A 19677-nucleotide genomic window follows, 5' to 3' on the forward strand; every position below is an offset into this window, starting at 1 on the left:
GCAAAATGATGTTATGTTGCTTATAATTAAATATTATGTATAGACGCTTACTGCAGAAAATGGAGGCCTTGTCTCTTGGAGCTTCAGTTCTAAAATATTTCAGATTTCTTGCAGAACCAAATGCTGTCTAAGAATAGGAATACCCCAAGGAGATAATCACAATTGCTTTAATTTCAGAATATTTTTATGAATTTATCTGAATATGCATAATACAAATTTCTACTGTGAAAAATGAAGTGCATATTTACTTTTAATAAACTTACGGAAATGCCTACAGTACTCATTTATAGGTTTTAAAAGAAAATACCCCCTTTTGTTAGAGTTAAACTTTGTATGTCTATACAAGAGACCTGATGTGAAAGAGCTTTTGGCTCAATAGTGTAATTGTAAGATGCATAATGATCATACGTTTGCTCCTTTTCAAAGCATACATTTTTAGACTTAAAAATATAAACTTAAGTTTAATATTAACAGGACACTGTTTTATTTCAGGTGTCCAAACTGGGACAACATGGTTGGGGGGTAAGACCCAAAGGAAACATCTAATGAGCATGGTAAGGTTGGTCACTGGGGGCTGCTATGGAGATCTTTCCTACATAGACCTCCATTGATTTTACAGCTCCATGGGCTTGTCATGGAAGACCATATGATCTTCCCAAACGGTCCATGATCCCACTGCCTGTTAAAGTGGGACAATGGCCAAAAAGCCGACTGTCCCACAGAAAACAGGATGGTGGGAGGTATGCTCTTAAAACCTTCTGTGCTTTAGAGGAGTCCTCTTACTTTAGACCAGTGGTTATGGTAATTAGGTGTAGGGTCAGTTTGGGAGGAATACATATTAGAGCTCTTGAATTTCCTTCATATAACAAATCAGCAGGGAGAGATATGGCAAGGAAAATAACACTGTATCATCCCATGTTACCATGCTACATCTTTATCATTGGAGTTTCCCTTTAAGCACATTCTGCATTTTAATATAAAATTAAACTAATAATGTATAACCTATTAATGTAGCTATTGCATTATTGTTTTATTAAGTGGCGGCAATTAAAGAAACAATATATTAAGGTATACCATAAGATACAGACAACTCAATTTATTACAGTTAAATGTATATACTAAATATTCAGCATTACATTTTTACTTTGGCATATAGTGCAGTATCTTCGGTGTTCATGAAGTTTATGAATATGAGTAAGTTACCAGGATTTACAATCTTTCACTAGGTCTCTTTGCGACATGTACGTTGTAACCTTTTGTTTTACCTTATCTTGGAATGGCATGGATGCCAATCAACAGTTTTTTTCTTTATTTCACAGACACTTCTTGTTCAAGACATCGTCTGGAACGACTCCCTTGTTCAGCAGCTCTTCTCCTGGATACCCACTGACTTCTGGAACAGTTTACACTCCTCCTCCCAGACTCCTACCCAGAAACACCTTCTCCAGAAATGCCTTCAAGCTTAAAAAGCCGTCCAAATATTGTAGCTGGAAATGTGCTGCCTTATCAGCTATTGCTGCTGCAGTTCTTCTTGCTATTCTGCTGGCTTATTTCATTGGTAAGTAGGCTACTGTACACTTTCACAACTCTTTCATACAACTGGACAAATGTTTGCTATATTTCAGAGCTTTTCTACAATTTTTAAGTACAATCCTGAGTTTTTTAGGGGTCAGAATATGGAATACCCATTATAGTTAAATGTAAATAGTTGAAAAGCCAGTGCTTATTGGAATTTGTTATTTGTCCTATCCTGGAGATGGAGCCGTGGTCAGGGGCAGACTGAGACCTAGGGCCTGGGGCAACAAAAAGTCCTGGGTCCTCCTTCCACACCACTATGACCACACATCTTCCTAGCTAAACTCCTCCCCTTTGGTTACATCCTCACACACAACATCACAAAAATACAGTTCATATGGCTATAGATATAGATATTGCACATATAAATACATAAAGATATATACAGAAAGTCAATATGAAACTATGAAAACTATAAAAGTAAATATTTTATTGTCACTGTAAAGAAGAACTAGAACTGGAAAGTACAAAGGCTCACTGAAAGAATATTAAGATTTTGACACAAAATAGGTCTTTTCAAATAGAAATATTTATCCGATATGAATTCACCAACTATTATAAACATGAACATTTTGCCCTAAAACTTACAGTACATTGGCCTGGCTAATGTTTTGGCCTACAACAACTACCTACTTGCTCTTGCTGCATTGGAGTGCCCACCCTGCATAAAAGTGAGCATACATGCACACTGAAGCATTTAACTTCTCTAAGCACCTGAGAGTCAGAGAAGCCCATTTAATCAGACACAGAGGGGTCGGTTAATAAAAGTAAACAGCTGGAGCGTTGTAATAGTATTTGGATGGATCCAAGAGAAAAGGTATTCCCTTAAGGACAATGCATTGTGAGCCATCTACATGTACAGGCTTTGTCATGAAGACATTAAAGGAAAAACCTCAGCTCTGACCAAGAGGTGGACAGCAGGGGTATTTGGGACCCGGGTAGATCCTATATGTGGCAACCTCCACACACACACATTGAAAATGTTTAAAGAAATAACATGTATTAAACAGATAACAAATAACAAAACCCAAATAAACTACAGGTACAAAGTGACCACTTCGTCTATTCTGTGAAGGTAAATTAATTTAGATCCTCTGCCTCTGAGCTTCCATTTCTGCAAATTGACCAATGACTTCATCATTCTTGTTCACTATATACCGAGCCAGAAACGGACAGCATAACTTCCATCACTATACACTGAACCAGACACAGATGGTGGTACAGCATAACACCCATTGCTATATTCCAATCCAGAGATTGACAGTGGTTCTGCATATGTCACATCACTATATACTATGCCAGAAATGGACAATGATACAACATAACTTACATCACTATATAATGAGCCAGACACAGATGGTGGTACACTTTAACTCCTGTCGCTATATATGGAGGTAGACATTGACACTGGTATAGCACTCCCATCATTATATACTAAGTCAGACAATGATGGTTGTACAGCTTAATTCCCATTACTATATACTGAACGACAGTGGCACACTATGACTCCCATTACTTTTTACTGCTCCAGGCAATTAGTGTGGTACATCTTAAATCTTAACTTTATACTAAGACCAGTCACTGATAGTGGTACACCATAACTCCCATCACACTCCCATTCCCACACTTGCTCATGCTTTCTCTCACTCTCATGTTTTCCTACCTTTCCTGAGTCGCTGTCTCCTTTCCTGCACCTTCTCTTCCTCTTCTCCTTCTTCCTTTTGCTCTCCTCCTGAGCACCAGAGAGCAGGACACGGAGGTCTGTATAAACAGCCTTCACACTCCCTCAGGTCCCTTGGCCAGTGCCCGAATGCCCGATGGGTTCACCCTCAGGACATGGTAGGGTACTTGTTCAAAAAGCTGTACTAACTATACAGATATATATAAATTACTCCTTGTAGCAATGCACAGACTTGATACCATATATTTTAGCCATCCTGTTTATGGGCAGCGGGAAAAACCCTGGCATTGCCTCCACAGCAAATGTGCCCTATTTGGACTTTAGAACTGTTGGGGTGTAAGTGCTTCCATGCTAGACCACTAGGCAAAAGGGGAGTTTTTTAATGGGCATGGTCTCTCCAGTGATTTTCACAACCACTATAGTTATGCTACTGACTGTTCTGATGTTGATTTGTGTGTGTACTGGGTGATTTGCAAGAAAGTTTTCCTTGTGTTTTATGAAATGATTTTTGCACATCCACAGGAGTTACAGTTAGACAGTTCCCTTTGTTTCCCCTGTGATTTGTGACTTCCATTTCTATACTGTTGTTCCCTGAATATTTAAAGCTGTTTCATTTAAAGTCACATTCTTAAATGCAGCCTTTCTAAAAGAAAAATGTGTTATATTTTGTGGATAGAAAGGCCATGCAGTACATTTATTTCTCTTTAAGTCTGCAGTATTCACATATAAATTATTCCTAACTGGATTTTTAGAGATATAGTGCTCATTATTCTTAATACAAGCGGCTTAAACACACTTAACACAATTTTTATTGCATTTAAACACATATATTACAAGTGAATTCATCTGTTTGAATGAGGCTGCGATAAATCCTTTGTTCTAGATAGCCTAACAGGCTGGAGTTTATAGTGACGGGCATTATATCTCTAGTTTGGGATGTGTGGTGCTCTGACTTATTTTTTTTTCTTGTGCTACTGTTAGTCAAGCCGATAAACACAGGAAATATAAAATATCATTGTTCATAAGCATGCCGCAGATTGTTGAATTAGTAAAGAATTTCTTCATTAATTGCTGTTTTAACCCACAACTGCACACATCTGCGTGGACAGGCAGGGGTTAACAAGTTCGAGGATACAGAAATGACACTTTCACTCAATGGATGAAATAATGCATATAGTATATTAACCAGATCCAGATACATGCATAATAACCAGCTAAAAGAAGAATAAAAAACAGATTATGTTTCGGTCCCTTCTTGTACCGAGAGATCCTCAAAGCTATACGCAGCTTCACAGTGCAAGACTGGCTGTAGGGCTAACACCAGGCACCATACACTAGTCGGTGGCAAAGTCTCGTCATTGCTGGAAGGCCTTTTATACCTTTTAGAAATACATGAAAGTCAATATAATTATCTCTCTAACTGATCATGCTCATTAACTATTGTTTAGAAATGTTGCAGTTAATTTTCATGATGTACTCCCTATTCTGTCAGTCTGGGTTCTCAAACTACCAACACCCCAAGTTCAAAGACATGTTAAACTGTGTTCAGCTGCACCAGAACATTCTACATGACATCATTTTGGCTTAAAGTTCCAGTTTTACTTTTATACAGAGAATAACTGAAAATCAACATATTAACACGTTCCTCAACAATTATGCTTTACACCAACATGCCTTTGTCTTACTTTTAATTCTTGTGCCACAATTCTCTTCCGGACACTACAATTGCTAATTTAGATATATAACAAAATGAAGTTTTAGTGATTAGGAGGATCGTTTTTATTGAATCTGCAATATATTGCCAATCATATGGAAGTGCCGATAATGTCTACTGACATCCGTGCTTTATTCATTTAAACTCCAGCTAGACATTAGAGAGCTTGAGATACAATTATTTTCAGGTTAGATGAAGAAAATTGGGGTTTTCACTTTCATCTTTGCAGGATCTAATTGTTAAGTGCAACATTAATTGACAGTTACTCCAAGTGCATTACAGAATGAAAAATATACTACCTGTTTAGGTTCAGTTGGACTCCACTGATTTAACTGTTAAGCCCTGTTACCACTAAACTCACAACCTACATAGGTGAAGCCACCACGGTCACTAGCCATATCAAATGTATGTCAGCCATATCAAATGTATGGTCAAAATGTGTTTGCTTTCATTTGATAACCAGTAAACTCACTTGGAAGCTTTACAGATTTGTCCCAGTGGCCCTTGGAATGGCAACTGGAAAAACATGTTGTTTACGACAATTGACGTGCCAGGACCGGCACGCCTTTAAACGGGTGCAGAAAGCGATCTACTTTAGCTTTCTGCACCCAAACGGCGTTTCTAAACTCAGGACAAATAGTAGAATCTATTTAGCATTTCATTACCTTTTATAGATGAGTAAAAGATTTTTCAACTAAAAGTTAGAAACAGTCATTTTTTTCAAAATGTTTCACCATATTTTATACTTTTTTTAATAGTAAATAATATGATACAATCAAAACAATGTCATATAAAGAAAGCCCTTCTTGTCCTGAAAAAAACAATATCTAATGTGTGTGGGTTCAGTAAACGGGAAAGAAGAAAATTACAGCTAAACACGAGTAGCGCAGAAATGTTAAAACGGCCAATGTCATGAAGGGTACAAAAAGTAAAATCAGCCTTTGTCACGAAGGGGTTAAAGAGTAATAGGTGCAAATTTAGATGATAGCAGTAAATGCTAGAAATTACGGTCATGAAATTTGTTCCTGCCCCACATAAATTCTAGTCGCATATTAAAATAAGGATTATTTTGGATAGCCTGAAATTCAACCTAAAAACAACTATTTACAGATTTTAAGCTGTTAACAAAGGATTTAAACATGAACGGTGTACAAACAATAATTTGCACTCTACATAATAGCATGTTTTATAATATACATATAATATTGAGGGATGAAAATACAGATAGGTATCCAGAAAAGAGGCTTGAACATAAGGTCATCTCAGCTTGTTGAATAATCAAAATTTTAGTTAGTAAGTCTTTAATCAAAAATAAGCACAATTATCCATGTCTTACCTATTGTAAGCACCTCACTGACACCAAGCACAAAGCCGCTGGAGGAAGCTAGTAGTATTGGCATAAATGGATTTTTAGAAAGCTATATATCTTGATTAAGCCAAAGCTCAGCGTGCAATGCCTTTGCATAAATCAAAAGCTTAAAAGTGTAAAAATGACAAATTGAAAAACTTTACTTAGATGAATAAGTAGGCTCGTATATCTTTTCTCATCCAATATTTCAAGGATCGCAGCAAAAAAAAAATCTCTAAACATAATACAGAATATAAGATATATGTATTGTGTTTCAGTAATAATGGTGATATTGATATTACATTCCTGCTTCACACAGATGGTCTCAAACCAATTCCGTCTTCCAGTCGTATAGCATTTTTGTCCAGTATCTCTTAGATAACAAAAAGATTTTCTTATTTTTATTAAAATTTGTGCAAGATGCTTGCTTTGCAACTTATGAAAATATTGTATTAAAAGCATCAACCAAATGCAAAGGAAAACAATACTGACAAGTTAATAAAGGCATTTTCGTTTTCTAAGAGAACTGTCTAGTATAGGAAAATATGGTGTCTCCCAAAATAAAAACACAAAGTAGTAACTAATGGGGAAATGTCACATTTGTTCCTGGAAAATATATACAGCAGTTACAATGAAATGCATGGAATCCAGTAAGCTCCTGGTCAGTCTCTAAACTCAAGGTGCTCCACTGACTTTAAAGAAATAAACGTTTGGCATTTTATAATCAAATTATCTTGTGTAAATGTTGGGTATTTTTGGTCTTATTGCACATAACATACACTAATTTTGACCTAAAAGTACCGTATTGGCCCGAACATAGGCCGCACTTTTTCCCCCCACTTTAAGTCTTAAGTTCCGGGCGCCGGGCAGGCAGCAGGGTTAGGATACAGATCCCCCGCAGCTGTGCAGGGGACCCGTATCCTACTCTCCAATACGCTCAGACAGCCTCCCCTGCCGGCACTTTCCAACAACAGCGGAGGTTGTTTACGCGCATCGCCGCAGCCGGTGAACGTCCGCACGATCCATTTTACCTCTGCCCCCAAGACTTACCAGAGCAGACTCCCGGGTGTCTTGCGGGGCCGGCGGGGGACATCTACGCAATACGCGTATACAACTTCCGGTGCCGGCACTTCCGCTGAGTACCGGCACCGGAAGTTGTATACGCGTATTGCGTAGATGTCCCCCTCCAGCCCCGCAAGACACCCGGGAGTCTGCTCTGGTAAGTCGGGGGGGCAGAGTGGCAGCATATATCGAGGGGGGGAGGACAGAGTGGCAGCATATCTCGAGGGGGGGAGGACAGAGTGGCAGCATATCTCGGGGGGGCAGAGTGGCAGCATATCTCGGGGGAGCAGAGTTGCATCATATCTATTAAAAACTTTTTTTTTTAAAAAGCACCAAACTTTTAGGGTGCGGCCTATATTAGGGTGCGGCCTATAACCGAGCCAATACGGTATATCTACGCAAGTACTTTAAAAGGTCTTTATTAAGTGAGGTCCATGCAAGCACAAAGTTTGGACATTATTTTACACAGATATGTGTTTACACCATATGCATTGGCATGTATTTTTTGGTTATACATAATTAGCAAGTGTAATCAAAGCTAAAATGTTATTCCATTAACTAGAAACCTCAAAGAGCATGATTGGCTAAATTGCCCCTATAGTTAACATATTGGACAAGCAAAGATAGCTGTGTAAGATTGGTTGGCAATTTGCATTAGAGAAGAACTTTTAGTCCACATAGTCCACATACCTTGTTTTTACATAATGACCATACCTGGGAACTTCTGGGCTCCGGCTACCCGGAGCCTTCCCTTGTGGGACGCGGCCAGGACTGCACACTGACGTCGGTGGGCGGTCCTGCTGATATCAGTGGGCGGTCCCACTGATGTCAGTGGGCGGTCCTGCTGACATTGGGGGCGTTCCCGCTGACATCAGGGGCGTTCCCACTGACAGCAGCAGGAAACACCCCTATTTAACCCCTTCGCGACCTTTGCCGGTTCAGGACCGTCATGACAAGAAGGTCACTAAATGACCTTTGACGGTCCTGAACCGTCAAAAAATTAAATAAGCTTAGAAAGTGATCAACGATCACTTTCTTTGCTTAAACGGCGTTACTGTAATGCCTCGATGTCGAGGCATTCAGTAACGCCGAGATCGGCATCGGGGGCCATGTCTGGCCCCTCCCCGGGGCGTCAACAGCCGCCATACATTGTAAGGCGGCGGACGCCCGTTTTAAAAGCGTTTAGGAGGCATCCAGCGACACCAAACACTTACCTTTGGATGGGCTGTGACCGCTCTGGAGAGCGGTCACAGCCGCAGCTGCCGGTGATCTTCGCCATCAGCAAGATGGCGGCGGCCCGGGAAAAAAAACAATAAAGAAGAAAGAGTTCGCTAGATGGTCTCCAGACCCTCTAGAGAACTCTGGCTCCACTTGCAGGTTGAATACAGGTACTGCATTCAACCAAGCAAGTCAATGGAACCCATCTTTCTAATCACTATGTAAAAAAATAAATTAAAAAAAAAAAATGGAAAAAAAATATTTAAAAAAATGTGCTAACATTTAAAAATAATTATGCAGTGATGTTACTTGATAAACCATCAAGTACCAGCAAAATGTGTAAAAAAAAAAAGTATTAAAAAAATAAAATAAAATAAAAAAATAAAGTTTATTATTTTGAGCAAGTGCTAAAATTTCTCAAAAATCTCAACAAAGAGTTAAAATAAAAGCACTTCAAATACCCAAGGGGTGTCTAATATATAAAAAAAATGGCTGATGGGGTAAATTGGATTGGCCGAGCTCAAAGATAGGGCATAGGTACAGACTGACCAAAATGGAGAAAAAAAGCGCACTTCCCAAATGTGGCATTTTAAATCTCAAACAACCCAACAAACCCATGCATGTCGGGTATCACTGCACTCAGGAGATGTTCCTGAACACACATTGGGGTGTTGTTTGACAGTGACATATACCAGAACCTGTATATCTATAACTAAAGTACAATTTGTGTGAAAAAAAATAAAAAAAATTACTATTACAAAGTTTGACAAAGTGTAGCTCTATAATTGGTGCATGGAAAGGGTTAAAATAACAGCATTTGGAATACCCTGGGGTGTCTAGTTTTCAAAAATATATGGTTTGAATGGGTTAAATTGAGTTAACCGGCTTCAAAGATATTCCAAAGAGGAGATGGAGGCAGACTGACCAGATTTGTTAAAAAAGATTTGGAAATCATAAAACGCTGCTTGTACTTATTGCCCTATAACTTACAAAAAACAGCAAAAAAAACATAAAAACATTGGGTATTTCTAAACTCAGGACAAGTAGTAGAATCTATTTAGCTAGTTTTTTTACTTGCTTTTTTAGGTGAGTAAAATATTTTTCAGATAAAAGTCATAAAATGTGTTTTTTTTCAATTTTTCACCATGTTTTTTTTATTTTTTTTTATAGTAAATAAGATGATACGATCAAAATAATGGTATCTGAAGAAAGCCCACCTTGTCCTGAAAAAAACAATATATAACTTATGTGGGTACACTAAATGGGTGAGGAGAAAATTACAGCTGAACACAAGCACCACAAAAGTGTCAAAAGAGCCTCGGTCCCAGAGGGTACAAAACGAAAATTCAGCCCGGTCCTTAAGGGGTTAAATGAAAAATGGGGATGGAGGATTCTGGTCTTGAGAACCCGAGAAGCAGTGCTCACCCGGCAATCTCCGGGTCAAACCCGGAGAGTTCCCAGGTATGCTAACTACTTCTGCCTGCTGGTAGTTTTTAACAGTCCCCACAGTGACATCCCTGCCTCCAAGTATACTTGAATCCCTAGTTTCATATGGAGTGAAGTGGATTGTTCTTGTCCTAGGCCCAGGAAATCCTGAGGGTACCCCCAGTTTAGCATTTCACTCATTTTGGCTTCCCTTTGTTGGTTGCTGACCAGGTTGGGCAACTGAGGTTATGCTTCAACTTCAACCTTTTCCCTATCTTATACGCACTAAAGTAATGAAGAATTAATGCAAACAGGTGAAATATACAAATGCTTCTTTTGTACTCTTTTCCTGAAACTGAAATGCATGATGCTCAATATTATTAGTGATATATTTTCCTTTTTTTAAAATCCAATGTGATAATATTTCCTTGAAAAACTCCAAGTATACAGTACATTTCATTTTCTTTTATCCTCAAGTTATCTGCCATTATATCTTCATGCCCTTATGTTTTTTAATTACATTAGTCTCAATGGAGTTCAAATAACATTTTCCGCAGAAAGTCATGAATGCAGGATTATTTTTCGAAGGCGTATAGGACTGTCAAGGGTAAAACTATTAAAAACTTGAGATAGGTTCAATCATGCTTTAGAAATATGTTAGTATTATTTACAAAATTTGTTTAACCCCTTCGTGACAATTGCCGGTCCGGGCACGTCACTGAAAATCGTGACGATTATGACAATTGACGTGCCAGGACCGGCACGTCTTTAAACGGGTGAAAAAATCGATCCGTGATCGATTTTTTCACTCAAACGGTGTTGCTCTAATGCCTCGACATCGAGGCATTGAGCAACACCAAAAAAAACATTCCCGCCCCCCCCCGATCGCTCCTAGGAGCAAAAAAAAAACATGTTTGAAAGACTGCACGTCTTTCAAACATGGCGGCGCCCGCCGCCGAAAAACGGGTTTAGGAAGCGATCGCGAGTCGCTTCCTTTGCTTAGCTGGTGTTGCTAAGATGCCTCAGTATCGAGGCATCTTTGCAACACCTGTTTAGCAAAGGAAGCGACTCGCGATCGCTTCCTAAATGCTCAACTTACCTTCCCGGTGCCGGTGTCTTCGAAACACACGCGGGGGGCGGAGCCTGCTGACATCATCGGGGGGGTGTTGCTGGATGTCATGGACATCCAGTGAATAACACCCCTAGTGGTCAGATCACTCATAAGAGTGATCATGATTTGATAAATCAAAGGCAATGTTTTCTAAACATTGCCTTTGATCAGTATTGGATCTGCCCCCCTCCTTCACTTGCTTCTAGTGAGGGAGAGAGACAGATCGGTGTGTTCTGGTATTTCAGGTATTCCCTAATAAAAATATATATATATTGATCCAAAGGCTCTTATAAGAGCCACCCATATAATATTAACCCCTTCATTGCCATTGATCACTGCATAAACAGTGATCTTGCATAGTGGCAATTGTTTTTGGGTTTTTGTTTTTTTTTACATGTTTTTTTACTTTTTTTACTTTTTTTTAGGTTTTTTTTTATTTTTTATTATAGCCATTAACCCTTTCCTTCCCCACTATTTTTGCTGCAATTCTTACCATGCAGCGGTATACGGCTGAGGAGGCGTATGCCTTTTTGGCCACAGATTCTGAGGCCACTGATACAGCGTCAGATTTTGACGTTGGTCAGTTCACAGATACATCTAGTGATGTATCTGTGGCTGTTAGGACGCCTACCACACGTAGTCGTGGCAGTGCACCAGAGGCATGGGTAGCGCCTAATAGGTACAAGCCAGCTATCCCTCCTTTTTCTGGAATTCCTGGCATCAATATTGATGTTACAGGATTCACTCCACTGCAATTTGTGCAGGTTTTTTTGGGAGACGATGTCTTGGGAGACATTGTCACACAAACAAACATTTATGCCCAGCAGCACCGTGCTGCTAGCCCTAATTCTTTTTGGGCAAAACAGCCATGGACTCCCATTGACGTGCCAGAATTTCTTAAATTCTGGGCACTCACAATGTTAATGGGCATTATAAAAAAGCCCTCCATCCGCTCCTACTGGAGCACCAGCCCCATCTTTAGTACCCCCATTTTTGCCCAAACTATAACTAGGCAAAGGTATGAAATGATTCTTCGTTTCATGCATTTTAGCGACAACAGCCTGTGCCCCCCTAAGGAGGACCCCCAGTTTGATAGGCTGTACAAAATCCGCCCCCTGATTACCCATCTCGCTGCCAGGTTTCCAGAGGTTTATACACCTGGAAAGAATATCTGCGTGGATGAATCCCTAATGAAATATAAAGGAAGGTTGGGATTCAAGCAGTATATTCCTTCCAAGCGCTCCAGGTATGGAGTGAAGGTGTATAAGCTCTGCGAGAGCGAGACAGGATATACTCATGCCTTCCGGGTATACGAGGGTAAGGATAGCTACCTTGACCCTCCAGGTTGCCCAGATCATCTGGGCACCAGTGCCAAGATTGTTTGGGACCTAATATTCCCCCTTATGAACAAAGGCTACCACTTGTATGTAGATAACTTCTATACAAGCGTCCCTTTGTTCAAGCTGCTGTATTGTTTCGATACGGTAGCTTGCGGTTCTATAAAAAAGAACCGCTTGGGTTTCCCACAACGCCTGGTACGAACCCGGCTAGGAAAGGGGGAGACCTCAGCTCTACGCCAAGAGGAGCTTTTGGCATTGAAGTTCAAGGACAGAAAAGAGGTGTGCATGCTGAGCACCATCCACGATGAGAGAACCGTGGAGGTTTCTGTCCGTGGCAGAGCTGGGGTCACTACAAAGCCAGTGTGCATCAGGGCCTATAACAAGCACATGGGTGGAGTTGATCTGTCAGATCAACTCCTACAGCCCTACCTCATTATGAGGAAGACAAAGGCCTGGTACAAGAAGGTTGCAATTTATCTAATGCAAATTGCAACCTATAACGCTTTTTTGCTGCACAAAAAAGCAGACACTGGGCTGAAGCTGTCTTTTTTGCAGTTTCAGCTCGAAGTAATTTCAGGTATCTTGTACCGTGATGCACCTGGTCCCCAAGTAGTGATGGGAACCAACAGAATTGGGGCTACCCATTTTATTTTTAAAATCCCCCCTACAGCAAAGAAGCAGAATCCCCAAAAGAGATGCAGGGTATGCTACAGCAGGGGGCAAAGAAAGGACACCACATTTTACTGTCCAGATTGCCCTGGAAAACCTGCACTCTGTGTCGGTGACTGCTTCAAGCTGTATCACACAGTTTCCCATTTTTAATTTTTTTTTTGTTCCTGCTCCATTTTTGTATTTTTTTTTAATTTTTTGTTACATTTACTGTTTTTTAGCTTTTATTTGCTCCACCATTTTTAAGCGTTTTTATTTGCACTGTCAAGTGACCCCTGTGTCCATTCCGTGGCATGAGGGACCACTTAAGGTGCTAGATCAAATCCCTTCTTGGAGATAGGCCAGGCTTTCTTGTAACCTGTCCCTACTGATAGTTGGGTACAAGCATTTTTCTTTACCCAGATGTAAAATTCCTACTGAATTTGAATTGCTCATGTTCCAAACGTGGCCCTTTTGCCCCCAAACAATCTGACAAACCCATGCATGTGGGGTATCAATGTACTCAGGAGATGTTGCTGGACACATATCTGGGTGTTGTGTGACCGCAACATATACCAGGAGCTGTAATTTCACACCTGAAGTACAAAGTATGTGAAAAAAACACCAAAAACAATTACTATCCCAAACTTTGACAAGGGTTGGTGGTAGGATTAGTGCATGGAAAGGGTTAAACTATCAGCATCTAAAATACCCTGGGGTGTCTAGTTTTCAAAAATATATGGTTTGGTGGGGTAAATTTAATTTGCTGGCTTCAAAGATGCCCCAAATACCACATAGAGACAGAATTACCAGATTCAGAGAAAAATGGTTTTGAATTAGCAAAACGCTACTTGTACTTATTGCCCCATAACGTGTAGAAGACAGCAAAAAAATATAAAAACATTGGGTATTTCTAAACTCGGGACAAATAGTAGAATCTATTTAGCAGGTTTTTTCAGTAGTTTTTTATGATGAATAAAAGATTTTTCAAATAAAAGTGAGAAAATTTGTTTTTTTTTCAATTTTTCGTCATATTTTATTATTTTTATTATAGGAAATTACATCATATGAAAAAAATTTTGGTGTCTGAAGAAAGCCCTTCTTGTCCTGAAAAAAACAATATATAACTTGTGTGGGTTTAGTAAATGGGTTAAGAGAAAATTACAGCTAAACACAAACACCGCAGAAACGATAAAACAGCCATTGTCACGAAGGGTACAAAAAGTAAAATCAGCCTTTGTCACGAAGGGGTTAAAGGGGAAATACATAGCTAAAGGGTATGTTCCTCCAATTTATACATTTTCTAACGTTTGCAACTAGATTGTAAATCGTCCATGACTTAACACAGTTGAAAGTGGCTAAAAATCAATGTTTTTTAGTAGGTTTGGAAACAGTTTCCTCCTGTACTGTATTCCCTGCTATTCCTTACAGCGGATTATTATGAGGATAGATTTTTAAGAATAAGTAAAGGAAATTACTTCCCCCAGCTCTCCCCTTTTCCTTCTCTCACATAATCTATATAAACTATACATCTACTGAAAGGGTATTGGGAAGGGTTTCAGCACCGACTTTGTAGAGTAATGTTGCATTGGGAAAAAAAAAACATGTAAAAATTTTAACAGAGTGTGAATATGATCTGAAATGAATAGGTAGGAGTAAAATATTGCTTCTAAGCTCCTCGCTGAGACAAGTGGACTCATGTCAATTTGAATCAGTAGAGTTTGGCGTTGAGCCAGATTTCAGTGCAAATATAAGAGACTCCATTTTGAATACATTTCTTTTATGGCACCTACAGCTATCCATGAGAATATTTCCAGGAGGGAATGGGAAAGTTGGGACCGGTTTTCATGTGGGATACATAATTTTTAGTTATTATCTGCATCAAGGTGATAGTTGAATTCACAGGAGGGTTGACTTCTTCCAGTCAAAGTGTGTACAGTTAGAACAGAGCCACAAGGCATCCAGTCGATATCAGAGCAGGAAAAAAAACCCAGAAAAATGTTAAAAATCACATTATATATATATATATATATATATATATATATATATATATATATATATATAGTATACACGGATCAGCCATAACATTATGACCACTAACAGATGAAGTGAATAACACTGATAATCTTGTTATCATGTGAGTGGGTGGGATATAGTAGGCAGCAAGTAAACATTTCATCCTCAAAGTTGATATGATAAAAGCAGGAAAAATGTGCAAGTGTAAGGATGTGAGCGATTTTGACAAGGGCCAAATTGTGATGGCTACACGACTGGGTCACAGCATCTTCAAAACTGCAGCTCTTGGGGAGTGTTCAGTGGTCAGTTCCTATTAAAAATTGGTCCAAGTAAGGAAAAGGAGTGAACTGGCAAGAGGGTCAATGAAGCGAAGGCTGGCCTGTGTGGTCAAATACAACAGATGAGCTACTGTAGCTAAAATTGCTGAAATAGTTAATGCTGGTTCTGATAGAAAGGTGTCAGAACAGACAGTACATGGCGGTTTGTTGTGTATGGGGCTGCCTAGCCGCAGAACAGTCAGGATGCCCATGCTGACCTGCTGAAAGCGCCTACAATGGGCACAGTCATAAGAACTTGACAATTCAATGTGCCCAACCTAGCTGTATGTTGGGGTATGTAACTGAAAAAAAGTCAGGCAGCAAAGGAATGGGACTGTATTTCACATTTATAGCAGGTTGTTTTAATGTCTAGCTCTAGAATTCTCTTTTTGCTTTCTATTCTAGTTGCCTCTGTATATGAGTCATTTCTATCATTACAATTTGCCTTCTACTTTACTTTCAGTTTTAAAATGCTGATGTTTTTCTGACAATTTACTCGCTAATGTTATACTATAAGCTTTTTTTTTGGAGGCATAATAATGAACCTGAGATAAGAGGCAGTTATATTCCCCATAAGCATTTTTTTCAATAATATTTTATGCAAATGATCTTTTATTTATATCATAATAAATAAAGGACTATGTATTTAGCTGAGTGCAATTCAAAAGTCTAATTAGAATTCCTATTTAAACAAAATGGCAATATGCTAGCCCCTATGTGGTTGACATCTTTTCTAAGGATGAAAAAGCTTTAGCTTAACGTATTTAAAACCTGTATATACTCTTTATGTATAAAATAGTCCCTATAATTTACCAAAAATAACTTAATCGTAGTGCCATTCATACAAAATATGTTTTGAAAGTTGAATATAAGTATCAATACTATTGACTATGCTGCAGGACTTGTAAACTATCATACGCTGGTTAAAGGGTGAATTTACAAATTGTTCTACATCTGGGGGATTTATAGAAGTATCGTTATTTGGACATATAGCAATTGCCTTTCATAAAATCTGAATCCCTTGCCACAAGCCATTTTGATACAAATTAGCAATTGAATAAATTAATTTTCAAATAGCAACTATAATTACTTTTCACACAGAGTATAGCTAACCACAAAGATTTCATTTTTTTATTTAATTTGAGAGAGGTTATAATAGGTGCAGGAATGCCCCTGGAGCAATTACATTTTTTGGCCAGAAATCCTTTTTTAGCCAAAACAATCTGATTTGCACTTATAACTAAACAAAGACACTTTTGTTTGAGGTGGTCCACCAGGTGACACTGGTATGAACAGTCCAGTAGGTTGAACCACTATACCTGCGGTACATACCTATGCTATCTAACTCTACCATGAAATTATACGCCAAGGGCAGATAATATCACAGTTTAAATTTTAGCCCATCTATAGCCAACCAGCAAACATCCATGGTGTCATCTTGGGGAGTTTGGGGTCTTGAACACAATTTCCCCATTGTACCTCTTTTTTTTGGTTCTAATGCCATTTTAGTTACACTAGGTAACTCTGGGTAGGAAATATGAAATAAAAGCATAAACTTGTGAAAAACAGCTTGTTTGATGGCAACCATATGCATCTGTTATATTTTATATGCTACTGATCCTAAATTAGCATGTCATGTTGATAATTTATCATTATTTCTTGACAAACTAATCTTCTCAGTTTTTTGGTCTCTTCGGTGAAAAACACCTAAATGATTTCTTACAAATGAAATTTAAAATGCATCATGTTGTTTAAGGCTCTCCCTAAAGGAACAACAAATAGGATTATGAAAATAATGATTTTTACCCCTTAAAGCTCTATATATATGGCCAACAGCCTTTAGGCACACAGTCAAAAAAAATAGATCTACGTTAATTAAGGAGCCCTTAAAGAAATAGTTTTAATATAGGCAGGAATGAAAGCATTCATTTAGGAAATGTATAGATATGAAAACACAACTATCAGTAACTATTGGATTTATTGAGTCCATACATAATTAATGATACCATACATTATATGTGTCATATATATTGACACAATGAGTTTAATGGGAGAGCTTTCCTGCCACTGATTGGCTACTTCAAGCAGCCAATCAATAGTGCGAAAACAGGACCACTAAGCTGCAACTGCTCATAAAGGTATGCTTTCTTTGTTAGGCTGCATGAGATACTGGAGTGTCCCTTTAACATATTTCTGATCCCTTTTAAATACTAAATAATTTATTTTTACTAAGACAGTACTCATATACATTATTATTGACTTTTATTTATATAGTGCCAATAATGTTTGTAACACTTCCTACGGTACATAAATTCAATGGGTATGGCAAACTAGAATTAACAGATGAACTATTACATTGAGGAAAAAGCGCCCTGCTCACACGCTTACTATCTAGAGGATTTAATTTTCTTTGTACACACAGTGTTGTTTTGTTGTTGTTTTTTTAAATCCTTGTCTCTGGGACAAGAAAAGTTGAAATCCCAGTTCACTTGCTCCGTTGTTTTCCTTTTTTAATTTGCATTGTTATTAATTCTGGATTATGCTGCTTTTTGTTCATAGCATGGAAAAAAGCAAGAAATACAAAACCAAAAGAGTAAACAAATGCAGATGCATTCTTACCCTTAAAGCGTATAAAAATGTGCGAACAACTAAGATTAAGTGTGGCAAAGAAGTTGAAAACTCTAACATGAAGCAGGAGTTTTCTTTGGAGATTATGTCCCAATGGATGCTTAATTATTTGGAACAAAACATAGGGTACAAAAACGATAGTCGTGAAAGCTGAATTAATTCATAATCACTGTTGAAATGGGCCTTTAAAACGCTTGTGTTTGGTATTTAGTTTTCTTGAACCCTATACTCATTATGTTCCTGTCACTATGTATTCATGAGATACAAGGAAAAAAAAGTCACTCGAAAGGATTAAAATTTGCGGTAAACAAAAAGAACAAATATCAATAGGCCTTTCTATTCTATGACGCTTAGGTTAGAAACATGTTTTAGAGGAAGCCTTTCTTTTGTTTGCATGAAAGCTACTCATTGTGCCCTGCAGTATATATCTGCATGAATCCTAAACCGATATTGGCTATTTGTATGTCCGGCAGATTAGAGTGCCAGTGGTGCCAACAACCGTGAGATTATTCCACTGGAGGCTTGCTGCTTGACTGCCTTTGAGTTCAGAAGTGTCATACATGTTTGTCCACTTTGCTTCACAGATCCCTGAGCAAAATGAAAATAGCTATCTCTTTTTCATCAAAAATGCTTAATTATCTATAATAGCCACATATATAGAGTAGCTAGACGTATACTTACACAGCAATAAACCTATTGCTTAGACAAATGAGGATTTATTCGCTAAAGAGTGAATTTTTGTCAGATGAGATGCAAAAGGGGGTCATCATTTATAATACATAGTTACTGCATTGACTTGAAACTAACCAACCCACCTACAACCCTAAAAATATTTATTCTCAATATTTTTCTCCAGACAATAATAATAGTATGAAACTATAATGAGTGGTCACATGAGTAGAGCAGATAAAATCAGTAATATCCTAAAATACAGCCTCGGTATTGACCATGATACTTATCATTAGGGGTGTTCTCAAAACCACGGAAGATGTCTATGGTACATAAATAGTGGAGAGCTGTAGAGCAAATCCGTCTATTCTATAGCCATCTGACTAAGCTTTGAAAATCTCTGCTACTAAAGTATGTTTGAGTATTTAATGCAGATATTGTCCTTGTGCTATCTACTGGATCATCATGGTGTTCAATGATATCCAAAGAGCAGCACTGCAATTTGCTCATAGGAAAGATCATATTCCTAGCTGTCAGGAAGATGAGAACAAGATTGTAATAGAAGAATAGCGTTTTCCAAAAATAAAGTAAAATATCATGTAATCACTTTGTGGAATATCAATTCAAACATAAGAAGCCCAGGATACCAAGTCCTCTATGTTCAAAAGCGAACAAGTACCTTGTTTACTGCTCCAGGAACTAGATCTAACAAAAAAATGTATACTTACCCAAGCACGCTATTAAAATATATAATTTAGTATTGTATATTGTAAATTAATAAGATATCCATTATCAAAATAAATAGACCAGGTAGAGTAAGTAAACAGAGAATATGTAGGATTTATTGATAGAGCCTGGTGTGAGGCAAAAGTTAGTTACCAATTAACAGAGTAATAGTAATCACTAAATGTATATCAGGGGAGAT

General features: G+C 38.3%; 1 protein-coding gene and 1 non-coding gene across 10 annotated transcripts in view; both read left to right on the forward strand.

Moving 5' to 3' along the window:
• LOC149285889 (teneurin-2-like) overlaps positions 1-19677 on the forward strand; it is a 771075-nt gene that overhangs the window by 552328 nt on the left and 199070 nt on the right. For all 9 annotated transcript variants that reach the window (XM_089494756.1, XM_089494755.1, XM_089494760.1 and 6 more), the window contains one exon: positions 1320-1558. In XM_089494756.1, coding sequence (XP_089350882.1) covers positions 1320-1558 — 239 coding nt within the window. The remainder of the gene's footprint in view (positions 1-1319; positions 1559-19677) is intronic.
• On the forward strand, positions 13400-13529 carry LOC149285890 (small nucleolar RNA SNORA35). The gene has a single exon (XR_016277751.1). It is a non-coding gene; the product is annotated as a small nucleolar RNA SNORA35 (small nucleolar RNA).

Source organism: Sceloporus occidentalis, unplaced genomic scaffold, assembly GCF_023333645.1.
Source record: "Sceloporus occidentalis isolate IW3139 unplaced genomic scaffold, rSceOcc1.0.p SCAF_75, whole genome shotgun sequence".
Classification (NCBI taxonomy): Eukaryota; Metazoa; Chordata; class Lepidosauria; order Squamata; family Phrynosomatidae; genus Sceloporus; species Sceloporus occidentalis.